This window comes from Neovison vison, chromosome 6 (assembly GCF_020171115.1).
Source record: "Neovison vison isolate M4711 chromosome 6, ASM_NN_V1, whole genome shotgun sequence".
NCBI lineage: Eukaryota > Metazoa > Chordata > Mammalia > Carnivora > Mustelidae > Neogale > Neogale vison.
The window spans coordinates 217,269,322-217,297,060 of NC_058096.1; the positions used below are offsets into that span (position 1 = coordinate 217,269,322).

Here is a 27,739-nt window from a genome sequence, read left to right on the forward strand (position 1 = left end):
TATCCTTCCTTCTCCTTCCCTACTCCATTCAAACCAATGCTCACTGATCTTGATGCAGAAATGTCTCCAGAAACTATCCTTCCTCCTTCTCTCTCTCTCTCCTTTTCTCTTTCTTTCTTTCTCTCTCTCTCTCTCTCTCTCTCTCTATATATATATATATATATATGATTTTTTTTTTAATTTTACAGAGGTGGGGAGGGGAATAGGGTGAGAAAGTCTTAAGCAGACTCCATGCTGAGCTTGGAGCCTGACACAGGGCTTGATCTCACAACCCTGAGATCACATACTGAGACGAAACCAAGAGTGTGATGCTTAACCGACTGTGCCCTCCCAAGGCACCGCTGATATTTATTTAAGTCATCTCTACACCCAATGTGGGGCTCAAACTCATGACCCTGAGATCCAGAGTCACACGCTCCTCCAACTGAGCCAGGCAGGCGCCCCAGGAATGTATCCCTTCTTCCCTATCACTACCATCACTCTAAGCACTGTGGTGGGGAGTGCCTTTGGTTGAATGTTTGTGGCCCACCCCCCAATTCCTGTGTTGAGACCTAATCCCCATAATGTGATGGTATTTGGAGATGAGGCCTTTGGGAGGTGATTAGGTCATGACGGTGGCTGAACGCATTAGTGTCCTTAAGAAAGAGAGCTCCAGAGAGCTCTGTCTCCCTTCCACCATATAAGAAAACAGAGAGAAAACACCCAATCTGCCAGCACTTTGATCTTGGACTTCCCAGCCTCCAGAACTATGGGAAATACATCTTTATTGTTTATGAGTCACTCAATCCATGGTATTCTATTAGAGCAAACTGAATGCACCAGGACCAGGAGCCAGGTCAAGAAATGTTTTTCCCCTGGGGCTCCTGGGTGGCTCAGTGGGTTAAGCCGCTGCCTTCGGCTCAGGTCATGATCTCAGGGTCCTGGGATCGAGTCCCGCGTCGGGCTCTCTGCTCAGCGGGGAGCCTGCTTCCCTCTCTCTCTCTCTTTCTGCCTGCCTCTCCATCTACTTGTGATCTCTCTTTGTCAAATAAATAAATAAATAAGAAAATAAAGAAGAGTAAGGGACAGAGTATGGTGGGGGCTGTTATCGTCAATGAAGTGGTCAGGGAAGGTCCTTCAGACCCGATGGCCATATCACTCAGACTTCAGCTGGGGAAACAAACCACTCTAGGTGTTTCAAGGAGAGGGACTTTAATACGGGGAATTGGTTAAGTGTAAGATGAAGAGTTGAGAAGCCAAACTGATGGGGTTGATCAGCGCATCCAGCAATAGACCAGAGAACAAAACTGCTTGAGGGACCAGACAGATGGGTGTTGTGATGAGAAGGGGGCTCTTCTGTGGGAGCTGGGGCCATGGTGGGGGATGTAGCCTCCACCAGAAAGCACGACAACCCCAAGCAGAACGAGCAGGGAGAAATACCCTGGCTTCTCTCTCCCTTGCACCCTCCAGTCTCCTTCCAGTGCCTCCCATTGGATAAGCCTAACAGGAAGCCAGTGTGTAAGGGAACCTGGGAAATGTAGTTTTCTGGAGAAAGGTAGGGCATGCCTCTGACCTACACAATGATAAAGCAGAGATATAAATAAAGGAACAGCTAAATGTGTATCTGTGGTAATAGTTCTGGGGGGCACCTGGGTGGCTCAGTCAGTTAAGCATCTGGCTCTTGGTTTTGGCTCAGGGCATGATTGCAAGGTGCTTGGCTGCAGCCCTATGTCAGTCTCTGAGTTCTGTGGGGAGTTGGCTTGAGGATTCTCTCTCTCTCTCCCTCTGCCGCCCCCACTCGCATGCATGCTCTCTCTCAAGTAAATTAATAAATCTTAAAAAAAAGTGTTCTGGGTAGAGTGGACAGCAATGCACAGCAAGTACAAAGGTCCTGAGGTGGGAGTGTGCCAGACAGAACCAAAACTTTGGAAGTGGGTGTCATGGTCCAGGCACCCTACACAGAATGAGATGAGTGGGGACCCAGGACAAAATCCTGGGAGACATAGACATTTAGGGAAAAGGCAGGGGATAGTGATGTTGCAGCCAGAGAGGGGAGAGTGGAACTAGGAAATGATAAGGTGTTGGTGAAGTCAAAAGAGAAATTACTTTCAAGAAAGAAGAAATGAGGGGTGCCTGGGTGGCTCAGTGGGTTAAGTCTCTGCCTTCAGCCCAGGTCATGATCTCAGCGTCCTGGGATCAAGCCCCACATCTGGCTCTCTGCTTGGCGGGGAGCCTGCTTCCCCTCCTCTCTCTGCCTGCTGCTCTGCCTACTTGTGATCTCTCTCCCTCTGTCAAATAAATAAATAAAAATCTAAAAAAAAAAAAAAAGAAAGAAAGAAAGAAAAAAGGAAGAGGGAATGATCCATGAAGACTATAACCTATGGGATAACTAAATAAGGGCTCATGTGAGGCTGTGGGATGGGCAGGTTGGAAGGTCACTACTGCCTTTGGTGAGAGGAGTTTGGGAGCTTTCAGGAGGCAGGAGGTGAGGCAGTAGAGACAGCAAAAGCAGCTGTGAGGGTAGACCACTCCTTGGAAGAGCCTGATGGGAAGAGCTATAGGGCATGTTCCCACAGCACCAATGGTGAGTGAGAGAATGTCAGTGGGTTCCAAATTCTCTAGGTGGGGAGATCTTGGAGCCCAGTGGTTTTGGAGTCTGAAATCAGACAGGCCTGGATTAAAATCTTGAGCCCCTGTTTACCTGCTGGGTCGCCTCAAATTGGTCTCCTCTCTTCTTCAAGCCCAGTTTCCTCACCTGCAAATAGGGATGTTGCTGTACTTTTCCTGGGAGGTTGCAACTGGGGCTCAGCCAGCACATTTGCTAAGTGTTCAGCACTTGTAAATGCAAGCTGTAGTGCAAGGAGGCTAGGACACATCTCATTTTTTAAAGTTTATCATTAGTTGCAAATAATAATAAAGGCAGCTGCTACTTATTAAATGCTTGGCACGGCCCAGACGCACTGCAAAGTACTTTATAAGCACAGCATCCACTCCCCTAGACACACACACGCATGCTCTCCCAGCTCACTCTGCTCCAACCACACTGGCCTTTCCTTGAAGTTATCTTAGTACCTCAGGGCATTTGCACTTGCTGTTTTCTTTGTAACTCTTACCTCAGATATCCAAATGGCTTCCTCTCTTATGTTTTTCAGGTCTCTGCCCAAATATCACTCTCCAACCATCCTGACTAAAGTTTACTCTCCTGTTTTGTCTGGATGTTCCTTCCTCCCCTTACCCTACCTATTTTACTTTTTCTTCCTGCTCCCCCTCCTACCTCTTGTCTACCTTGCCCCATGCAGTGTTTAGCTCCACAAAGGCATTTTTATCTGTTGTTCGCAGTTCCTTGCACATAGTAGATGTTCAGTAAATCTTTGATTATCAGGACAGCTGAGCCCTTTACACATATTAGGTACATGGGTCCTCACAACCACCCCCTTTGCAGATGAGGAAACTGAGGCGGAGGGGTCTTTGCTGGGGGTCACCAGGGCTCAGCACCTGCCTCGGAGTTAAGCTCAGAAAAAAGGGCAGTTTCAAGACCCCTACCGCCGTGTTGAGTGCTTCTCCCTCGGCGAGCCCTCGGCTAGCGGCCACGGCCCGGAAAGGCCTGAGTCATCGCCGCCTCCAGACGGCGGCGGCCGCGGGCTGCGGGCGACGGCGGCGGCGGCCGGGGCGGCAGCGCGAGGTGATGCGGGGACGCCGGGAGGGGGCGTGACTGCAGGGAAAACAGAGGAAATTAAAACCCGCCGGGTGCTCCTCCCGGCCGCCTTGCCGCCCCCGCCGCCGGCTGGTGCGTGGGTGGGTTGGGGACCGCTCTGCACTCCCCCGGCGTGGAAGGGGCGGACCCCCGAGCCCCGAGCCCTGGGGCCTGGAGGAAGGTCCCAAGTGTCAGTTTCCCGCCCCCACCCCAAGTTCGAGTTGTGAGTGGAGACCCGCCTGGGACTAGTCTGCAAAAGGCTGGCTCCTCCGTCTCAGCCGCCCCCGGTTACGATGCGCCCCTCGGTGTAGTGGGAAATCCTCCGGGCTGCCCGGGTGACCCCCCCCACTGCCGCACCGTCATCCAAGCGGTCGCGTCCACTGGCTCTAGACCTACTACTCCGGGCTTCCCTGGTCCCGAATCCACCGAGGGGTCCCCAGAGTGGTACCGGGGAAGCCCCTTCCCCGAGGGAAAGGAGACCCTGTGCTGCCCGATTCAGGGGCGCGCACGGGTCTCGCCCCCACGGCCCGCGACGCCTGCGCTCCCGGGTTCCAGAGAGCCGGGGTCGGTGTTCTAACCGTAGGAGGTGGGGGCTTGCGACTCCGGGTCCCTGCCAGCTTCGGGTGGTCCGCGTGGGGCAGCTGCCCACTGAGCCCAGGGGTTGGGGGGGGGACGGTCGAGCGCCGAGGGCTCCGAAAGGGACTGTGCGCGGAGAGTGGCCCGGGAGTGCCGGGGGCCGGGGGGGGGGGGAGGGGGGCGGGAACACCGCTGGGGGGGCGGGGCTGGGAATGCCGCGGCGGTGGGGGTGGGGCAGGTGGGGAACACCGCCGCAGGGGGCCTTCACCCGGGGGGGCGGTCCCGGCGGGGCGGCGCCGGGGCCTGGGGAGTGGGGGCAGTCTGGGCGCCCCCCGCCCCCGCCGGGCTCCGGGCCGGAGCCGTGACGTCACGGCGGCTGGAAGTGCCCGGCGCGGAGGCGCGGGAGGGGGTGGGGGGCCGAGCCGGCGCTTTATAAGCGGAGCCCGCCAGGCGCGCCGAGCCGCAGCCCGCGTCCGCGAGCCCCCCGGCCGGCCCCGGCCCCGGCCCCCAGCTCGCGCTCGCGCCCCCGGGGCGGCTGGGTGGCGAGGGACCGAGCGCCAGGCGGCGGGCCGGAGAAGGGACGCGCGGCGGGCGGCCGCGGGGCATGAGGCGGGGGCGCGATGTCGGTGCCGCTGCTCAAGATCGGGGCCGTGCTGAGCACCATGGCCATGGTCACCAACTGGATGTCGCAGACGCTGCCCTCGCTCGTGGGGCTCAACGGCACCGTGTCCCGCGCGGGCGCCTCGGAGAAAATCGTGAGTGGCCGCCGCGCGGGGGGCACTCCCGGGGGGCGTGGTGCCCGCGCCGGCGCCGCCGCAGCCCCCGGGGGCCCCCGCCCCCCAGCTTCCCTGAGCCCCCGGCCTGGGGGCGCCCTCCCGGGGCTGGGGGCTGGGGGCTGGATGCGGAGGAGCCCCGGGACCCCGAGCCCCCCACCCCGCACCGTTTATTCTTGTTATTATTATTACTGCTTCTCATTATTAGGGAGCAGTGTCCGAGCGGCAACAACGTACTAGGCTCGCTCCGCTCCCCGCGCAGGCGGCAAGGGCTGCGCAACTGAGCCGGGTCCGGCCGAGTGGGGCGGAGCGGGAGGGTAGATTCGGGGGGCTGGGAGGGACCTTGCCTCTGAATGGGGGAACCACGGGGTCTCCGAGCGTCTCCACCTTCAGGATTGCTGCCTGTTTCTGAGTCGTCCCGTCTCCCTCTCTGTCTTTTTCTCTCTGTCTCTATCTATTCTTTCCCCTCTGGTTTGCTTCTCACTGTCTCTCCCTGTCTTTGTCTCTATCTCTTTTGCTCTGTCTCTGACTTTTTGTATCTCTTTTTGTCTGTCTTTTTCTTTCCCCTGCACCCCCCACCCCCACCGCAGCATCTTTTTCCTGGTTATCTGCTTCACCATGTGCCGAATATTTATTCCCAGAACTTGCTCTCTCTAGGAGGCAGATGGCTCTCAAGACTGGGGTAGGGGCAAGGGCTGGCACAGCCCCCAGAAGCACAGGATTGCCCCTTCCCTCAGCCCATCCTGTCCTCCTCCGTCACCTTCATCCTCCAGCTTCCCTTGCCACAGAGGTTTTTTTGGGGAAGGGGCAGGGAGATTCAGTGGTGATCAGTAACGGTGTTCCTGGTGTCCTGGGGAGAGGGGAGAAGGCACCCTCCACTGCAAACTTACCTCGGAGTCCTCTAGATATGCCCCCCCCCCATCGTTTCCCCTCTTCAGTCTGTTTGTGGGACTCCTCCCAGTAGGTGGAACTGGGATGCATGGAGCTCCCTCTCCTGCCCAGTATTTCCCTAACTTCACCAGCTCCCTGGTTCAGCCCCACAGCGGCCACCCCCCCTTCTTTCTTTCTCCTTGCTGAAAGGAAGTCTTTGCTCCCAAGGGTTGAAGGCAAGTTGGGGGGCTTTGTTGGTGGCCCCAAACACTGTGCCCAGGCTTTGTCCCACCCCTGGGGGGAAATGATATCGGGCTTGGTGCTGGTGAGGGCTTTCAGTCCAAATTCTCAGACTTGAAGCTAATGTGTGAAACAATGTCTTTCTTTGTGTCTGTCACATCCCGTGATATGATTTGAGTATATCCTGGTGTGTTTATTTCGGCATGAGTTTCGGTGTGTGAATGGGGTTGGGTGGGAATCAAGGGAGAAAGTTTAGGAGCTTTGCCAGCGTGAGGGTCCAGGTGTGTCTTCCTGTGTGTGAAGGTGTGTCCCAGGATGAGCGTGTCCCTCATTGTGTGTCCCTGAGTGTGTCTGGGTGTGGATGTGTCTAAGTGTGTGTCTGCAGTTCTGTGTTCCTAACTGTGGGTTTGCATGTGTTCCACGATTGCATGTGCATGTAGGGACTTGTGACAGCCTTCTTGCTCTTGCCTTCTGAGGGGGAAGAGAGATGTGTCTCATTGAATTCGGAAGCTGCTTTCCCTTCCCTCACTCTGACGGAGTGTGCGTCTGTGTAAATGTGTGCGTGTAATATGTCTAGCATATGGTGTGTGAGGAAAGTGTGCATAAGTGTGGAAGAGTATGTCTCTGAGTTATGATTTTGTCTGTGCTAATATGTGTGTGTGTGTGCATGTAAGTGTGACATGTGTCTTTAGAAGGGTGTGCATATGTGTGTGTATGAATGGTGTGTGTGTCTACCTTGTATGCATGTGAGCAGATTCCTGTGTGAACCATGGGTTTTCTATAAGTGTGTGTACATGTATGTGTACCCAAATAGAACTGGTCTTCATTCTGACCTATCTGTAGCTAATAGGACCACAATCTAGTGCTTCCATGACGTTACCATCTGAAAGTATTACTCCCATCCCTGATCCCCACCCCGTCCCTCAATCCCACTGAGCCTTGCATAAGGCTCTCTAGAGTGAGATGCCAGGAGACTTAGGATAGGACCTGAAGGGGAACTGTGACAAGACAGTGCTCTAGAAAGGGTTTTGGGAGTCTGGTAGGCTAAGGTTGGAATCCACTCTCCCCCATCTTGCTCTGTGACTTGTTCTTGACTCTGGGCACCAGTGAGTTCATGATTCTGAGCTGTGGTTTCTTCATATATAAAATGGGATGATAACTCCTACCTCACAGAACTCTTGTGGGTAACAGATCTATAGCTCAGCTCCCCACCCACCCACACACCCATCCATCCATCATCTCTCCATCTGTCCATCTCTTTATCCACCCTTACATCTCTCCATCCACCTGTCTCTTCAGCCAGCCATTATCCATCATCATCTGTCTCTCCATCTCTCCTTCCATGCATCCATCCCTCCATCCCTCCATCTCTGTCCGTGTATCCAGCCATCCCTCTCTCCGTCCATCATCCAGCCATCTCTTCATCTATCCTCTATACACCCACCCTTCCATCCATTTTGCTTATTCAGCAAAACTATTGATTTGCCTCCTCTCTGTCAAGCATGTTTATGCTTAAAATCTCCAGCTCAGTGCCTGACATAGTAGATGCTCAGTTAATGATAGGGCTCTAAGTCATACATACCTGTATTTGAATCCTGGCCCTGCGCTTTACTAGCAGTATGCCCGTGGGGAAGTTATTTAATCTCTCTAAGATTCATTACCTTCATTAGTCAAGGAGAGTTTAGAGTCCCCATTAGACTATGGGATCCATGAGAAACCACAGAGGACTCCTGTGCTTTGCTCCTTACCAAACCCTAAGACCTGATGCATAGGAATGCTACAATAAATATTTGCCAAGTGACTGAACCAACATCAGATCTTCATAAAGTTTCATGGATCCCACCGTCAAATGGAAGCCAATGGCCAGGAGCATAGTAGGTGTTCAGTAAGAAGGAATTGCTTTGTTTGCTGTGATAGCCAAGTGCATAGGAGGCACAGAAGAAATATCTGTCAAGTGTCTAAATCAAGAATCTGCCCTCCTGGGGCTCCTGGCCGGCTCGGTCAGTGGAGCATGTGACTCTTGATCGCGGGGTTGTGAGTTCGAGCCCCATGTAGGATGTAGAGATGACTTAAAAATAAAATGCTAAAAAAAAAAAAAAAAAAAGAATGCACCTTCCAAGGGTTGGGGAGAACAAATGGAAATTACTAGGCACATCTGAGGTGCTCAGTAAGGAGTTGTAGAAGAGTCTAGTCCACCAATATGGGTTAACGGAGGGGTTTAGGGACCCATGTAGCAAGAATTCCCAGTCATAGGGCAGAAGATTGGATGTTGGTGTTTGACCTCAGCTCTGTGCTGAGGTGGGGGTGAGCCCAGACCCTCTGGACATTCTTGTCTCAGGATTTCCCTCCCTGATTCAATCTAGAGAAGCAGCTTAGCATTCTAAGAGATTCTAAGAATGCTATTACGGGCCGTCTCTGGAAAGGAATGGGGAAGAAGCTTCCACCGCTTCTGCCTTTGGCCAGCGCTCAGCCATAAACCATCCCTGTGGGGTGGGAGCCCTCGGTGGAATGGCTCCTCACCTGGGCGTCATAAATCCAGAACCAGACTAAAAGCTGTCAGCCCCTTGCCAGTGGCTGCTGTCATTACAGCGACCTAGGAGAATTACCTGCATCTTATACGTTATGCCCTTGCCCATCCACTCACCCTTCCTTAAAGGCTAGAAAAAGGAAGGGGAGATGAACAAGAGGTATTCCGTTTCGGAGGACCCTTTTCCTCATGGGAGGAATGGGGGGGGGAGGGTCTGAGCAGCTATGTCCAGATTCCATGTCTTTTCTTGGCAGTTTCCTGGGCAGGGTGGGGGTGGGGGTGGAGGTGGGGGTTGGGGTGGAAGGCACCAGAGACTCCATATCAGTCAAGAGAGGTCAAGGTACATAAGGTACAATGTGGTTTAACACAACACAGGTTCATTTCTCCCTTGCACTTTATATCCATTGTTGACTGGAGAACTTGATCCACAGTAGTCATTCAGGGACTCAGGAGGATGGAGGCTGTGTGGGGAATGATCATTGAAACAAAAAAGGGAGGGGTGCCTGGGTGGCTCAGTGGGTTAAAGCCTCTGCCTTCAGTTCGGGTCATGATCCTGGGGGCCTGGGATCGAGCCCTACATCGGGCTCTCTGCTCAGCAGGGAGCGTGCTTCCTCCTCTCTGCCTGCCTCTCTGCCTAGTGATCTCTGTCTGTCAAATAAATAAATAAAATCTTAAAAAAAAAAAAAAACAGAAAAGGGAGAGGCACAGCAAATCCTGCCTCAGTTCCTAAGGCTCTACCCTGGAATGTTACTTTGTCACATTTCCTTGGTTCACACAAGCCACGTGGCATGCCTAACCTCAAAGAGGGTGAGAAGTGTGGTTCTACCTTGACCTGAACAGAGAGAGGGGTGGCCAGATCCTTGTGAACAGCCCTAAACAGCACCCTACTCTGCTGATCCCTCCCCCTCTTATCTGAATTAACAGGAGCTCTCTTGGAGCATATCTCCACTTGTTCATTCACTCATTTATTCAACAAATTCTTTTCGACCACATACTTTATGCGTGTCAACTATTCTAGGGACCAGGGGCAAAACAGTGAACAAAATGGACAAATACCCTTGTCCTCAGGGAGCTGACATTCTAGAGCCGGGATAGGGAGAAATAAATATAAATATAATATTTTAGATGGTGATGCATGTACAGTGAAGAAGCATAAGAGCAGAGTAAGGGGAGTGGAGAGTGAGGAGGGATTATTTTAGATTGAGTGGCCCCTCTGAGCAGGTGACATTTGGCCAGAGATCTGAAGGAAGCGAGAGAGGGCTCGTATCTAAAGGAAGAGAGTTACAAACAGAGGGAAGAGCAAGTGCAAAGGCCCTGAGGTGGTAACATGCCTGAAATTTTGGAGAAACTGAGGAAACCAGTGGCCAAAGCAGAGTGAGAGAAGGGGGGAAAGCAGTCAGAGATGAGGACAGGGAGGTGGTGGGGGAGCTGCGTCATGTTCAGGGATGGGGCAACCTTGTAGGGATGTTAGTTATTTTTTATTTTTTAATTTTATTATTTTTTAAAGATTTTATTTATTATTTGACAGAGAGAGAGACACACACACGGTGAGAGAGGGAACACAAGCAGGGGGAGTGGGAGAGGAAGAAGCAGGCTGCCCACTGAGCAGGGAGCCCAATGCAGGGCTTGATCCAAGTACCCTGGGATCATGACCTGAGGTGAAGGCAGATGCTTAATGATTGAGCCATCCAGGCGCCCTGGGATTTTAGTTTTTAACCTGGAACTGGTCATGCTTTCCATTCCTCCTTGCAACCTTCTAAGATACTCTGGACAGTCCATTGTTTATCTTGCTACCTGGTTCACTCCCGCTATAATGTCAGCTCCACGAGGGCAGGGCTTTTTAAAAATTTAATTAAATGTTGTGGCCCTAGTGCCTGGCTTAGGGCCTAGCAATAGTAGGTGCTCAGTAAATACTTGTTGAGTGAATAAGTGGAATTCCAGGGAAGGTTCTGAGCAGAAGAGGAATAGGACATGGCTCAGATGTTCAGTTTCCCGCTGGCCCCTATGAGGAGGGCAGACCCGGGGTGGGGGGAAGCGTATGAGGGCAGGAGCCAGAAGACCAGGGAGGAGGCCACTGTGCTGGTCCAGGTGAGTGATGATGGGAGCTGGACCAAGGTGGGGGCCAAGGGAGTGGAGATAAGTAGGCATACTGTGGATTTGAGCCCCCACCTACCGTATTTACCTGCTCCTAAATTGTGAACTTCCAGCTTTTGCTCAAACACTTCAAAGCAGGAGGAAACATTTATTGAGCACCTACTTTGTACCGGGAAGGGTTCTGGACTATGGGACATAGAGATGAATAACATCCCCAACTTCAGTCAGATTGCAGCCTTTTCAACAGTGACGTGACATGGTATGTGTGATAATAAGGATATTTCTGGAGTGTTATAGGGGTGCAGAGGAGGACACTGAAACTAGCCAGGGTGCGGCTGAGGTTTCCTGGAGGTGATGGTACTCACACCAAGTCTTACAGTTGAGAAGGAATTGGCCAGGCAAAGACAGAGCAAGAAGGAACAGAATGAACAAAGGCTCAGAGGCAAGGGGCATCCTGGTGTGCACAGAGAGACCAAGCAGTTCAGAGTTCCTGGAGATCTATGTTTTATGCTGGGAGGAGTGTGGGAGTGGCCTGAGGCACCACAGGGGTCCGTATCATGAAAGGATTTGGTTGGAGGAACCTGCACACCATTCTGAGTGTCAAAGGATGGCAGATTTGGAGGGATTTGGAGCAGAAAAGGAATATGAAGTTGCCTGTTGCCTTTTTAAAAAAAAGTATTTCCTTATTTTAGAGAAAGAGAGTGAGCATGAGTGGGAACGGCAGGGGGAGAGGGAGAGAGAATCTCAAGCTGATAATGCACTGAGTGTGGAGCCTGTCACGGGGCTCGATCTCACGACCCTAAGATCACAACCTGAGCTGAAACCAAGAGTCAGCCCTCAACTGACTGTGCCACCCAGGCGCCCCTCCCTGTTGCATTTTTAAAGAGCTCTTTAGTTGTTAGAAAATCCTTCTAGATTGTGAGTGTGAAATTTGCCTCCTTTGAACTTATGCCTACCTTACTTGAACCAAATCTAAACTGCTGATGCTGGTCCAACTTACTAAGCCTCAGTTTCTTTATCTATGAAGTGGGGATAATGGTAGAATGTTCCATGTAACACTGTGCTTAGCAGTGTACCTGACACATGGAAGGTGCCTATAAAGGTTAACAATTTTAATTATTATTGCTGTCATTATTTCAAGACCCTACTTACCTGAGTCTCAGGTCTTGGACCACTCTTCCATCCCTCCTCTTATTCCTGTCACCTCTGGAACTTTGCATTTGCTTTGCCATCTCGGAGAATGTCTTCTAGCCTGCTCCTTCTCACCACACAGGTCCCAACTCAAATGTTACCTCCTCAAAGAGAACTCCTTTGACCACCCCAGCTAGAATGTCCCCACACTGTTATTTGGACCTGTTCTATTTTCTGCCCAGCACTCATAATTATCTGAAATCATCTTGATAATTATTTGCCACCAACAGAATAGAAGTGCCATGCAAGCACTTTGTCCCTTTTGTTTATTACTGGGATTTTCTCCTTTAGGGCAGTAGGTGTGTCCTCAGTGGTCTCAGTTCTTCCTTCCCCCATGAGACTACTTCCCCTTCTTCCTCCTGATGGCACCTCTGAACTTTGAAGAGTATTTCTGTGATTTCTGAATCTTTTCCTATGGATCAGAAGTGTCTGTTTTTCTTCCTTCCTTCCTTCCCTCTTTCCATCCTCCCTCCCTTTCCCTCCCTTTTTCCTTCCTCCTCCCTCCCTTCCTCCTCCCTCCTCCCTCCCTCCCTTCCTCCCTTTCTCTCCTTCCTTCCTTCTTTTTAAAGATTTATTTTGAGAGAGAGAGAGAGAAAGCGGGAGGAGGGGCAGAGGGGGAGGGAGAGAGAATCTTGAGCAGGTTCCCCACTGAATGCAGAGCCTGATGTAGGGCTCAACATGGGGCTCAGTCTCCCAACCCTGAGACCATAACCTGAGCTGAAATCAAGAGTTGGACGCTTAACAAATTTGAGCCACCCAGGCATCCCAGAAGCATCTGTTTCTTAAAGCTTCTTTTCATGTGCCCTTGTTTTTCAATCCTTCTCTGTTTGAACGGATGTCTGACGATGTGCACTTTGCCAACTTCCCACATCAAGGCATGGAGTAGTCTTGCCATCAGAGAGCAGAGTCATTCCCACCCCGCAATCACTGAGTCCCTCCATATGCCAAGTCCTGTGCTAGGGACTGGAAATAGAGCAGTGAAAAGGGAGACTGTCTCTTCCCTCTTAGAGCTTCATAGGGAGACATAGGGAATGTGGAATTGTGCAAATGGCTATATAATCACAGTTTGGTAGGGGCCACGGAGGAGAAGATATGTAGCCGAGATTGGGAAGGGGTGGTCAGGGAAGGCTTCCCTGAAGAGGTGACATTTGCCCTGAGATATGAAGGTTCAGTAAGAGTTGGGCAGAGACGGAGCTGGTGAGGTGGAGGGAGGGAGGCCGAGAGAACAGGGTATGGGAAGGTGTTGAGGTGGGATGGCAGGTGGTGTGTCTGAGGAGCTGGTGAGTAGGTAGCGGCCTGAGCCCATAGGGTGTTCCTGACTACCTAGATCTTGTGCACCCCGAGTTTGACGCCAACATAAGAAATGGCTTGAGGTGCAGCATGTCTCTACAGTCAGCACCATGGACAGCCACAAAGGGATGGTGGTCTAGGCTTTAGGGCCACTCCTGTGTGGCTAAAACTGTCGTCTTTCTCTTCCAGAGGGAGGATCTGGTTTCTGTTTCTTGGTGTCTTTCATGCCCCCAGCATCCTTCTCCCCTCTGACTCTGGATGGCTGACACCTCTTTGTGCAGTACCAGTGGGGAGCAGCCACAAAGCTGGGCGAGGAAGAAAAGCAGCCATCTGGGGGAGCCCCAGGCGCTTTCTGAGAGTTTGATGTGGGCTCGGGTCTTTCTGTGTGTGGGAGGGAAGAGGCTGCCACGGGGAGATCTCAGGGGGCAGGCTGGTTCCCAATCTTGTCTCTCTCTGCCTCACCCTGGATACTTCACTGTTTTTAAATTCTGTCTTTTGAGTCTCTGTTTCTGTCCATCTTTTTCTCACATTTTTGTCTCAGCCATATTCCCCTCTCTCTGTCTTAACTGTGTATTTACAACACATGGTTGACATTCAGTAAATGTTTGTTAAGTGAACGTTGGTGATTATCTCTGTCTGCCTGTGTCTCAGTGTCTGCCTCTCTTTCTCATACTCTCTGTCTTGTCTCTATGTTTCTGTCTGTCCCTAAGTCCTTTCTGTGTGTCTCTGTCTTTGCCTCTCCGTTTCCCTTCTGTCTCTGATTCTGTCATCTCTGCCTCTTGGTGTCTCTGTCTCTATATCTGTTCCTTCCTTATCTCTAGGTCTATGTCTGTCTGTCTGTCTGTCTGTCTCTGGGATCCTGTTTCTATGTTACTATAGTTGCTGTATCACAGCCCAGGTCTCTTATAGGGGTCGGGGGAGAAACCGGAATTCTCAGACCTGAGAGGGCTCTTGAGACAGGACAGAGCCAGAACTCGTGGTGGGTGTTGGCAGGATTCAGTGAATGGGACGGGATGAGCCAGACCAGTGTGAGACCATGAAGGCCCTAGAGGGGGCCTGGGATATCTGGACCCCCAAGGGTGCCGGGGATTAGAGCCAAGCTTTCATGGGATCTCACAGTGAGGTGTGGGTGGGCGCCTGAGCTCCAGGTGAGCCCCTTTCCTCCACCCCCCATTCCTCCTCCCCTGCTGCCACCTAGGAAGGCCTCCCTCTAGGACCCAGCCATCAGGCCCCAGCACTGGCTCCAAGATGGAACAGCTGTCTGGGCTGCAGCTGCAGAAGCTCATTTTGAACAAGGGAGATGATTGCAGGGGTGATTGGGGGAGGGAGAGAGAAGAGGAGAGTAGCAGGGGCCAAAGAGGAATCAGGCTTGATTGTTGCTGCTGCTGCAGTGGCTAGTTTGCCCAAGAGATGGGGAGACCAGGTGAGGCAGGAAAAGGCAGAGGAGCTGTGGTCCATCTGTCCCCACTTCTGGTCTCCCTGTTGTGAAGTTTCTCCTCCCGTCTCCGGCAGCCTCTCCCACTTCCCTCATTTTGGGGCCTGCATCCTGACTCTGCTGGCATCTTGTGACCCCCCTGTTGCCTGCTGTGCTGTCTCCTGTCCTGTGTTGTTTCCTCATCTCTCTCCACCCATATCTCTTGGTCTCTCCGCCGCAATTCCGCCTGGATCTCCGTCTCTCCGAGCCTCCCTGTCTGTCCCTCGGCGCTGCTGTCATTGTCAGAAGCACGGCTAGGGTTCAAGCAGCCCTTTGGATTGCTCTTTCTTTTCTTGTCGTTTCTGCGATACTCAGGGGCTAGAGATGGAGACAGCAAATTCTCAGGAAACAATGGGTTCCTGTCCTTCAATAAAGGGATATTTATAAAGCTATCTCAATTAGGACTAATTAATTAAATGAGCCACTTCCCCTGCCCTCTTCCCCACCCTGTGGTCCTGCAGCCTCCTGGGAGAGAACCAGCCAATGAATAGATAGCAGGAGTCTGGTGCTCAGGCGGTGTCTCAATGTTTAATTTATAACAGCCTTCTCCCCGCTGCCCCATCCATCCATCTGGAAGGGCAAGGTGGCCACAGGCGTGTGGCCTCAGGGGCGGAAGCTGGAGACCTGCCAGCTCCCCCGAGCCTGCTGGAGCACATGGATGTCTGTTGGAGACTGCCCTGCATGCTGTTATGTGTCCTAGCGTGTTTGAACGTGACAGGACATGTCTTCATGGCAGGCGTGCCCCTTTGTAGAAGGAGAATCTGATGGCGGCCGGGCATGTCTGAGCCCATGGGACGTGTTGGAGCAGGGCGGAGCGTGTCTCTCACGTGGGAACGTCTGAGCATAGCACGCCTGAGGGTGTCGGGGTGCCACAGGACACATGGAGCCCAGCAGAGGATGTGGCTCATGCCAGGGCCTGTCATAGCATGCAGGCTCACATGCCATGCTCTGGAGCTCTGCACTGGCAGGCGAGGCGTCTGTCCTCGAAGGCAGGACAAGATGTGTCTTGCAGACCTCGGTGGCAGGAATAGCAGAGGCGTGACAGTATCTATGGCTTCCAGGAGGAACTAGTCAGGCAGCCCTGCAGCTACACACTCGGAATTTCCCCAGCCCCTCCAGCATCGCTGGGTCAGCAGGGTTGAATTCCAGCCCTCGATGTACCGTGTGCTCCTCTGTCTGCAGCAGCTTCCCTTCCCCAGTGCATTGCTTCAGGATCCCTGGTTCCCCCACTACTGTGGTCCTACCAGTTCCCTTAGGATTACTTCTCAGCCTTACTCAGAGAAGTTATCAATGCAAAGGGAAAAAGTTGCTTCTCGAGTTTTATTTTCTGGCTAGTAAGCTCCTCAGTATAATGCTCAACAGCCTGGGATTGGGGCCCTCAGTGTTCCGACCAAAAGGATGAGCCCATCTTCACGTATAAAGACAGGTTTGATGATGTAGCCCTCAGTGTAATGCCCGACAAGGTAATGCAGCCCACAGTATAATGACCCATCTGTTGATGTAGCCCTCAATGGAGCACTCTGATGGGTGATGCAGTCTTCTGTACAATGACAGCTCTGGAGATGCACCCCTTTGTGCAATTCCGTGGTGGTTTGGGGGCTGTAAACATCTCAACAGGCAGTGGCTGGGACGCCTTGGTGCAGTGAGAAGCAAGAAGAGTTTGCTCATTACGGTGAGTGCATTCTCTGGCTCTTCCAGGAGGCCAGGATTCCCCAACCCTGCTGGCTGAGGCTGGCTCCATTAGCCCTCACAAGTGCCATGTGACCTCAGCAGGACATCAGGCTTATTAGTAAAGCATAGATTCTGCAGGAATATTTCAGGACTGACTGCAATGCTAATGAGTTAGTCAGGGAGACCTAAGAGCACCACTGACAGAATGTGCACAGATGTCAGTTCCTCTCAGTTCCTGAGAGAAGGGTGCGAATGTTCGTGGATGCAGGTAGACACAGACGGACATTGAGAATTATACGTGCGAAAGCATGACTCTTCTTTAAGGTTTAATTCCAGTGAATTCACCTGTTTCACCTGGTGTTCTTGGATGGATGCAGATCTGTGACATGTTCGTGGCTTCTGGGGAGACATGCATGTGGGGTCACGTAGAGGGTCATGGGTATCTTATAGGGAGGCATTCACATGTGATCACACATGGTGGTGGAACTGGTTGTGGGAATAGGCAACATGCATTTACGGACGTGGATCTAGAGCCGCGCGTGGACACGGACGCGGACACTCAGGGAGAAGGCAGGAAACACAAACATATGTGTCTGTGCACACATGAAGACCGATTATGCAGATTGATTTGGGGGCTCGTGAATTGTGCGCAGAGCATATGGGAACAGAACGCTGATGACCGTTTCAGAGTGAAGGGAATGTTCATGGCCAGTCGGCGACAGTGTGAGACACACACACTTGCACTTGTCCACTGAGGCACATCAGGCTTTGCCTGGGTTTACACGAGTGTGCTCTTGTAGACATGGCTGTTCACAGATGAGCCTGGATGTTCTGTGTGTCCAGAACACAGATGCTCACCGGTGCCTGTAGATAAACACAGATGTCTACACAGTCAGAACTCCTGTGTACCCCAGTGTCCACAAGCTACTTTTTAAAGAAAAGATTTTATTTATTTATTTGATAGACAGAGATCACAAGTAGGCAGAGAGAGAAGGGGGGGAAGCAGGCTCCTTGCTGAGCAGAGAGCCCGACGTGGGGCTCGATCCCAGGACCCCGAAATCATGACCTGAGCTGAAGGCAGAGGCTTAACCCACTGAGCCACCCAGGTGCCCTCCTCCTTTTTTTTTTTTTTTTAAGATTTTTATTTATTTATTTGTCAGAGAGTGAGAACCAGAAGGGGGGATGGCAGGCAGAGGGAGAAGCAGGCTCCTCTCTGAGCAAGGATTCCCAACTCGGTACTTGATCCCAGGACCCTAGGATCATAATCTAAGTGGAAGGCAGATGCTTAACTGACTGAGCCACCCAGGTGTCCCTCCACATGCTACTATTTGGGAAGTGAATGACCAAGCTCTCCTCCTCCCCTCAGTTTCTTGGATTCCTGGCAAAGTGAGATCTCAAAGCCAATAGAAATGGCCTTGGAGTCCCCAGGTTCTTTTCAGAAGAACAGGGAGGGGAAATCCAAAGTCACCTGGGGACCTGGGTGGCCCAGTGACACCATCCAGGAATATAGTGTCCTGAGCCCAGCCTCACTCACCAGACTGTCTCAGTTGAGATTCTCCCCTATTGATGCCCTCCTCCCATCAGAGCTAATGATGGTGGCCAGTGCTGGCAAACGGTTGGAGTGCTTGGCACAAGGAAGAGCCCAGTGAATGTTAGGGACCATAATTATCACTGAGTAGCATCATTATTACCATTATGAATATTCTCCTTGAAATGCAAAGAGATCCTTGTCCTTTGTGTCTAGTTTTCCAGCCTTTTCTCTCATCCCCCCGACGGTCCTGTCCTGGCACCCACCGCGGCGTCCCTTAGGGCTTCCAGCTTTGTCTGTTTCTCTCCTGCTCTCGCTTCAGAGAATCAGTCCTTGAAAGCCATGGTTTCCTTTCTCGTTGGTTGGTTCTTCCCTGACATCCCTCTTTGTTCTCATTTGCCTCTAAGCATCACAGTCTGGTCTGTCTGCCTCAGTTTGGGTGGGTGTCAGAATGTGTTTGGAATAGAAAGCCCCCTAAAATGGCCTGCTTTAAGAGGAGCTTTAGATAAGGAATGCAGGGAGTCTCACAAAACCCAGTGCCCAGGGCTCCAGGACCTTGGAAAGCCATCGCTCACACACTCACTTCAATTCAGTAGCAAATACTTACCGCGCACTTACTATGCACCAGGTAGAAAGAGAAACAAGACCCTTGCTCCCGTGGAGCTTGCATTTTAGTGGTAACGGGGAGAAGTTATAATCCTGTAATAGCACTGTGCCAAGAGTTAAACCTGGGCAAGGCATGGTGGCAGAGGTCGGGATGCTTTGGATTCAGGAATGAATCCCTTCTCTCCTATCCCCCTCCACTTGCCTTGACCTTCACGTTCTAAACCCATCTCCCTGGAATGGAGAATTTGCCTGTTTCAATGTGTATCCGGAATCAACTTGTCCAGTTCACTGAGACTGGATACCTTGGGTACCAGGGAACATGTTGTTATGGAGGTCTCTTTCTCAGTAGGGATTTACAGGTAGGAGCCTTCTCTTGGAAGGGGACCTGGGGTGGGGAGGCAGTGATAGACACCCATCTTTTACTCATGCATTCATTCATTCACTGCACAAGCTGATTGGATATACCTAGAGTCCCAGATGCTATTGTAGGTGCTGAGACACAGCTGTGAATGTGATGGATCTGTTTCAGTCTTGCAATGTGTATTTTATACTGGACACAAACTAAACATGTAAGCAAATAAATATAAACAGGTTCATTTCAGATAGATAAGCGCTGTAAAGACAACAAGGAGATGGGGAAGAAATAGCCAGGAGTCTTGTTTTGTCAGGACATCTGGGCAGGCTCTCTGGGGAGGTGACATGTTTTTCCGTCTTCATTGAGATGTAACTGGCATCTAACATTGTGCAAGTTTAAGGTGTACGATGACATGATTTGATACACATATATATTGTGAAATGATTACCACAATAGGGTTAGTTAACATCTCCATCACATAATTACCTGTGTGTGTGTGTATGTGTGTGTGTGACAACTGAAGATCCACTTTCTTAGCAACTTTAAAAAAAGAAAAAGATTTTATTTATTTATTTGAGAGAGAGACCGTGACAAGCAGGAGGGGAGGGTCAGAGGGAGAGGGAGAAGCAGACTCCCCGCTGAGCCAAGAGCCCAAGCGGGGCTGTGCCTGGTCCTGGGATCACGACCTGAGCCGGAGGCAGACGTCCAACCGACTGAGCCACCCAGGAGTCTGAGTTGTTGGTTTTTATTCTAAGTGCAACGAGAAGTTGCTGGACCAGTTGCAGTGGGGAAGAGTGCCATGATCTGACTGACTCACATTGTTGGAAGATCCCTCTAACTTCCTTGTTAGGGAATGGGTTTCAGGGAGTGAGGGTGGAAGCAGGGAGGTGAGGGAGGAGGTAACTACAGGAGTCCAAGCAAAACCAGTTGTGGCTGTGCCAAGATAGAAGCATCCAGAATGGTGAGCAGTGGGCAGATTTGGTACATGTTTGAAGTAGAGCCACCAGGACTTGCTGATGGATCATATGTGAGGGTGAGAAAAAGGAACACAGGAATGGGATGGTAGCTGGAGAGAAACATGAGGCCCAAGGAGAATTTCTTTTCTTTCTTTCCTTTTAAAAAAGATTTTATTTATTTATTTGAGAGAGAGAGAGAGAGGACAAGCAGGGGGATAGGCAGAATGAGAGGGAGAAGCAGGCTCCCTGCTGAGCAGGGATCCCGATGTGGAACTTGATCTCAGGACCCTGGGATCCTGACCTGAGCTGAAGGTAGATGCTTAACCGACTGAACCACCTATGTCCCCCCTAAGGAGAATTTCTAAAAGAAGTGGGGACCAGAACTGGCCAGATGACAGCTAGGTCATCCTACCTCTTAATAGCCAGGAAGAGATGGTGGTCTGCACCCCCTTCTGTGCTCTATGGAAAGCCAGTGTCTCCACAAGATTTCCCCCTTCCCAATGGGACGTATATTCTCTTGATCATCCCTTGTCTTCAATGCCCTGCTTCTGCTGAATTATTATTCTCTATTTGGCATCTTGTGCCCTTTGGTGTCTGCCCTGACCTTTTACATAGACTGAGAGCTCAGTCCTCGAGGTGATGGAGAGCTTTAAATGCCAGGGAAGACACTCAAACTTCATCCTGAGAGCAGTGGGGCCATTTTTCCAGCCATGTATTTATTCAACAAGTACTTGTGAGGACCTACTATGTACATCACAGGAGAGAAGAGGTGAGTCAGGCAGACAGAGCGCGTGGGGCATCCTTCAAAATGGGGAGACAGGTAATTGTCAAATATTCACAAATAAGTATAAATGGCAGCTATGGTAACAGCTTTCAGGAAAAGATCCATGGTGTTATAGGAACTTCTAATAAAGGGATTTGATGTAATTTGGAAAGGTGTAGAAAGCAAGAGCTGGGATCTGAAGCTAAGAGCAAAGGGTGCTCTGGACAGAGGGAACTTCTTATGCAAAGGCTCTGGGGTGAGAGAAAGTGTGGACAGTATGACAGATTAAAGAAGACCTTGGAGGGGAAGGACTGTGTGGGATGAAAGCAGAGATAAGTAAAGTTACGGTAAACCTGCAGGGCTTTATGGTTGTGTTAAGGACTTTTGTCTGTATTCTAAGAAAAAAGGGAATCTACTAATGAGGTTTCGATTGGGAGGATGTTATAATCAGATACGCATTGTGAAAGTTCCCTGAGGTTCTCATCTGTAGAGTAGAAAGGCAAAAGAAAAGGTCTATCAGGGTAGACCAGACAGACTTTCTGAACTGTGAGAGTAGACCATTTGGACTCAATTGGACTACTGAGTGGTGATAAAGATAGAGAACCAGGGTGCCTGAGTGGCTCACTCTGTTGAGTGTCTGACTTTTGATTTCAGCTCAGGTCATGATATTGGGGTGTGGGATTGAGCCCCCGTGTCAGACTTCACGCTCAGCAGGGAGCCTGCTTGAGATTCTCTCTCCCTCTTTTCTGCCCCCCTGTCAAATCAGTCAATCAATCAATCAATCAATCAAACTTAAAAAAAAAAAAAGATGGAGAGCCATGCATGAACACAAAATACCAGGAAGTTAAAATCAATGAGACTTGATGAGGGAATGGAAATGGGGGTGAGGATCACGCCCGGGCATCTCAACCACTGACTTGGTGGCAGTGGGAGGGGGAGGTGCTGTGAAGATGATGAGAACTAGGTTCAAGAGAGGAGATCTTGCATTTCATTTTGAGTATGTTGGGATTGAGATGCTTTTGAGACAACCAAAGTGGGGCAGGTCAAAGAGTCAGCGGTATATATGGGTTTGGAGTTCTGAAGACATTTACGCATGCAGGTGGTGATGGAAGCTTTGGCAAGGGTAAGTGCTTCTCAACTGGGAGGCGATTTCACACCCAGGAGACATTTGGCAATATCTGGAGACATTTATTGTCACAGCTGGGATGGGGTAGTTCTGGCGTCTAGTGGGTGGAAACTGCTGAACACCCTACAGGGTGCAGAATTGTTACCAGCCAAAATATCACTAGTGCTGAGGTTGAGAATCCCTGGTTTAGAGTAACATTTAATGACTAGGTGGATGATGAAGAAAAGGAGATGTGTCGATGTAGGAGGGAACCATGCAAGCGTGTGTCATAGTGTCCAAGGGAAGGAAATATATCAAGAAAGAGAGAACACTCAACAGAGTCAAATCCTGCTGAGAGGTCAAGAAAGGTGGTGGGCTGAGAAGTATGTCCATTGGATTTAGAAACATGGAGGCTGTTGGTGGACTTCGCAAGAGCTGTGTTGGTCATATGGTGGGGTCAAAAACTAGGTAGGAGTGGTAGAGGAGGGAGTTAGTGTAGGCAACTAGGGAGAGGGAAGAAGTGGGAGACAGATGGAAGGAGGAATCAAGTAAGGTATTTTGGTTTTTTAATAGGATAGACTTGAGTTCTTTAAAAACTAATGAGAGAGATCTGCCTGAAAGGGAGAAGTTGAATATGCAAGACAAAGACAGGATATTGATTGTGTAAGACTCCCAAGAAGGGAGAAAGCGACAAAACAAGAACAGCTGGGTGAACCTTAAGATGCAGGGCAGTTCCTCCACTGCAGCAGGAAGTAAGGGCCAGGATGGGGAAGAAGTTTGGAGATAATGACAGGAGAAGAGGGATTCTTTTTTTTTAAAGATTTTATTTATTTATTTGGCAGACCGAGATCACAAGTAGGCAGAGAGGCAGGCAGAGAGAGGGAGAAGCAGGCTCCCTACCGAGCAGAGAGCCTGATGCGGGGTTCAATCCCAGGATGCTGGGATCATGACCTGAGCCGAAGGCAGAGGCTTTAACCCACTGAGCCACCCAGGTGCCCCGGGATTCTGTTTTATGCCTCTAATTTTCCCTGGGAAATCAAGGAAGGTTAGAGGAGAATGGAGAATGTCTAGAGTCTTTCTGCTTAGTTCAAGTGGCCCCATGACACCTGTGCTGCACCACAATGAAGAAAGCCTTCTTCAAAGTCCCTTCCTGAACTCCTGGCCTGAGGGTTGGCCTCTGGGCCTAGAGAGAGCTCACATGTCCAGCTCCAGAATTTATGAGGTAAGACTTGTGATTGGTTCCCATAAAGTCCCCTGTTCTTGAAGATTAATGCCGTTTGTAATAGCCCATCAAAAAAGCCTTGTAATAATCCTTGAAAAAGACCCATAAAATCCACTTTGATGAACTTCAGGTAATGGCATTGGAAAATAAAGTTCCCTTACCCTCGTTAATCCCGGGACACAAGACTCAGTTGCAGTGGACATTCAGAGGCCTGAGCTCCGTGAGTGGGGAGATGCTCAGGAAGAGGAAGCTTCAGCTAATGGACTTCTCAGCCGGTTATGAAGTCAAGCTCAGTCAAGGTGGAACCCGATACTGAGATAGACCAGGCTCAACTCAGGTTCCAAGACTGGGGGTTAGTTCAAGTCCTGGGACAGAGCAGGGATATACCCTTGAGGTCTTAAGATACTCCATGGTTGACTCTGAGACAGATGAGGGTCAGCCCCAAACCCTGGGAACACAGAGGCTAAACTTGGGGTCTAGGGAAAGACCCAAGATAAGCCTGAACAAATTCAGGTCCTGAGTACATCAGAGCTATAGTGGAAACCTGAGATAGACAAGGCCAAACCCAGGTCCTGGGGTAGACCAGAGCAGAGCTCAGGATGACAGAAACAGAGAACAGGCTTATCTTGGGGCAGATGAGGGAGAGCAGATTTGCTTTGTGGGGATCTCCCGGCTTTTTGAGACTCCTCCCTTGAACTGTTGAGTACCTCTGTGATTAATAGCCATTGCAAGTGACATGGCATGTCCCAGGACTAAGGAGGGGGCATGAATTTTATTTTTCAATGTAAGATCATCCTAGGACCTGAGTTGGAGCCAGTGCAGAACCATGAGCTGGGAAACACGCTCAGTGGAGCCGACAGCTCGGGAATGCTGAAGGTGGCCATCCACCCTTCCATGTTGACTGTGACCTGTCTGGTGCAGACTAGAGCGGTCCCTACATTCCACAGGCATGTAACACACAGGGCCTCACACATCCACACTGCAGCAGACACACACACACACACACACACACACACACAGAGCCCCAAACCCATGCCTGTGGCTCAGACACACAGCAACATGCTTTGCACAGATGTACATAGTGACACAACAGCCGCACACAAATCCTCATGTACCACATGCAGAGACCGCATCACGGTCTCACAGACACACGGTCAGCCGGCCAAAGCAGCACACTCAGACACTGCCTCCCCCGTGACGACACTGTCGTATTTGTGACGATGGCATGATTCTAGGGGCGTGGTGTGCTCTGAGAAGAGCGCCCCCTGGAGGTGTGCAGTGCAGTGCCTTGCCTTTTCCACTCCATCTTTCCCCCACAGTCTTGCACGCTCTTCCTTGTCTCTGGTTGACGCGTGCATATGTGTAATTTCACACACTCGCTGATGCTCCCACACTTGGGCTTATAAGTGGCTACGCACCGTAGTGTGTTCTCGGCCACCCAGAGGTGCCACACCTCCACGCGCTCTTCACATGAACTCGTGCAGTTGACAGGGGTCTCTGCCTTGTATGGTTACTTGGGGACCCCAGCTGACACAGGCTTCTCATCAGCACACACTTCCACAATGGCGGAGACAGGAACGCGGCAGATCACGCAGTGGCTCTTAAAGTCGTCACCGGCAAGTCACCGACACTCACGTGGCGTTGGTTAGAGGGAGTCACGGGGCCACGCTGGAGAAGCACAGCTCTATGATGCGCCCGAGAGAGAAGAAATGGGAAAGTTGTGAATAGTTGAATTGACCGTCATGGTCACTCACACTTTCAGAGAGTTGCACGCTCACGCCTGCAGTGTCCCACGCACATGCTTCATCTCCTCCTGCAGGGACCCACCTTTATGACCCGTCCCTCTCCTCGGGGCCAGGCACGGGGCTCCACATGCCCTCCCGGTGGCTTGCCTGCAGAGTTCCTTTGCCTCCTGGCACATCTGAGGGTCCTCCCCCTCCCTCCGGAGCCGGGGGTCCCAGGGTAATGAGTTTCCAAGCCGGAGCTGAGAAAACAACGCAGACACCTTCTCTGCCCCCGGAGTGGGCGGTATTTTTCCACAGACACTGGGGAAGAATAATAATAGGCATTGGGGGATCTCTGTATTGGCTGAGAACCTTCCCCGTCTTGCCAGCTGCAGCTTGGAAGGGGAGCCCGGAGGGGAGAAGGCAAATCCAGAGAGACCCCCGTTCTCTCCACCCGCATGTCCTCCAACAACATAGGAGACCCCCTCCTTCCCCTCATGGCCCACCCACTCCTCCTTTCAACTACTTAAATATTCCAAGGCAGGAAGCTCATGAATATTTATAGGGGCCTGGCAGTGAGAGAGATAAAAAAAAAAAAAACATTTAGAATTTATGAACCAAGATCCGTCTATAAATAACAGGCCTGTGGCTGACGGGGTTCTTCCCTCACCCACCACATTCCTTCAAGTTCAGTTCCAACCCCATCCAAGCCTCCCGGAGCTACCCCCTGCACACACACACACACACACACACACACAGAGCTTGGCTCTGGTTGCACAAATTCCCATCCTCCCCTGCACTGTCACACACCCACAGCGAGTACACAGACACACGTTTGCACCTGCCTGTGGTCTGGCCCGCTGCCTCCCTTCTGCACGCAGAGACTCATGCAAAATCCGTTTGAACGTGTCCGGGCGGCTTCCCATGTCCACTGTCAGGCAGTTACAGCCCCTCAGGCTCAGACCAGCCCACATGACACACAGTCACGCACCATCTCACACACCAGGGAAACATCTGTGGCCCCAGTGCATGGGCCACTGCCTGACCCGTGACCTCCCGCTGGGCCTTGGTTTCCTCATCTGTGTAAGGGGGACACTTCGAGTCCCTGCCTCATAGCGTGTTTGTGCAGAATTTTAACAAACCGATACCAAGTAGCTGTTGTGTGTGAGGCGCTATTGTAGGAGCTGGTGACATAGCCGTGAGCAGAAACAGGTAAAAATCCCTGCCTGGCGTTCTGGAGGGAAGAATGATAACACATGCAATCCGTGTACAAACGTGTCGGAAGCTGGCAAGGTAGCAAGGGGGTAGGTAGTGGTGAGACGCTTGTACTTTTGACCCCGGGTGGGAGCCATCAAGGAAGGGCTCTGGAAGCCGTGACATTTAAATAAAGATTTGAAGGAGGTGGAAGGACATTCCAGGCAGAGGGAACAGCCAGCATCAAGACTTGAGAGAGAAGAAGCAGGCTCGAGGTGTTGCAGGAGCGGGGAGCAGACACGCAGGGCTGGGGCAGAGTGGGGGAGGGGAGAGAGGGACAGGGGCAGGACAAGGCAGGGAAGGAACAGGACAGATTGCTCAGGGCCCTGTGGGCCGTGGTGAGGATTTTGCCCAGAGGAGCTAGGAGCCATAGAGTGTTGTAGAGAGTGGAAGAATATGGCCTGAGGTTCTCACAGGCGCCCTCTGGCTGCTGTGGGGCCAGGCTGGCAGCAGGGGCAGAGGCACCTTCCCCCAGGAGATGACTGCTGAGATGGTGAGAAGTGAGCAGAGGAATGAGAAATTGTAAAGCTGCACAAGAAAGAGGCGATTAAAGCAGTCTCCAAGCGAATGCATTCAAGGATTCCTTGTTTGAGTCCAGAAGTGTTTATTGAGCCCGTACCGTGTGCTGGGCACTGTTCTAGTTTGAGAACGCAGCAATGAGTAAAGCAATAAACATCCCTGCCCTGGGGGAGCTGATGGTATCGTGGGGGAGAGAGACAAGAAGCAAAATTCATTTTAAAGCAGGATCAAGAGGTAGTGCCCTTTTATGTGAAAAATGCAACAGAGCGAGCCTTGGAGAGTAGTGATGGTCCTGCACATGGAGACTGGTTGGACTTGGCAGAACTTGGGATGCATTTCGAAGCCAAAGCTGCTCTCAGGGTTGGCAGGTGGATTGCCTGTATAGGTGGAAATGACAGAACGTGGTGCCTGGGTATGAATGTGAACTTTGAAGGGACACCCATACAGATACCGTTAGGTTGAATGTTCATTGTTTCCCCCCATCTTAGGTTGGGTTCCCGAGAAGCTAATCCCGAGTCAGGGATTTGGAGCACATGGTTAACTGTGAGTGGAGGGTAAGGAAAGCAGCAGTGGGGAGGAGCTGGGTGAAGCCTCAGGTAAATTCCGGTTTTTCCCTGCTCCATGGGGGTGGAGGCCCCTCTGGAAGGTAACTTGGATTGCAGAAGGGTGGGCTTCTGGACCACCATGTCAATTCTGATTTGGCTGCTCTGGGGGGGCGGGTGATGCCTCTCAGGGTCTCCAGGGAGTGGTGATTCCCCAAAGCCCAGAAAAGGTCTCCAGGTCTCCAGAAAAGATCACAAGTGCTGGGAGCTCCCACTCAGCGTCTGTGGGGTGGGTGTGCCCAGTGAGGAGACCTGGGCAGACACCCAAGAGCATCTCCTATACCCCCAGGCTCCAATGAACAGGGTCACAGGAGCATAAGGCATTTATGCCGATCATAGCACGGATGTCTGACACCAGAACTGTTCCCAGCTCTCTCGGGATGAAAATCAGGCCAATTTGGCACCAGGGCTCCCTTGACACAGCTGAGATCCTTTCTGGATTTATTAACTGCTGGAGACTCAGCCCTCTGCTTCCCAGACTTGTCTGGGAATTTCAGATGGGAGCTGAGAGGAAGAGATGCTGCTCTGAAGCAGGTCATTTAATGTCAGATGCTGCTCTGACAGCTCATTTAATTCTCCCATGGTCCTATCGAAAGACACTGCTATGGTACCCATTTTGCAGGTGTGGAAACAGATGCACAGAGAGGTTAAATCACTTGCCCAAGGTCACACAGCTAGAAAGCAGAGCAGCCAGGATTTGAACTCAAGTTTTTAGGCTCCAGGGTC

The 27,739-nt window shown here is 51.3% G+C and overlaps 1 protein-coding gene across 1 annotated transcript in view; it reads left to right on the forward strand.

The window, feature by feature from the left end:
• Positions 1-4,855: 4,855 nt before the first annotated feature.
• The window catches only part of OLFM2 (olfactomedin 2), a 42,849-nt gene continuing 19,965 nt past the window's right edge, over positions 4,856-27,739 (forward strand). Inside the window, exon 1 of the mRNA XM_044254260.1 lies at positions 4,856-5,004. Coding sequence (XP_044110195.1) covers positions 4,870-5,004 — 135 coding nt within the window. The 5' untranslated portion in view covers positions 4,856-4,869. The remainder of the gene's footprint in view (positions 5,005-27,739) is intronic.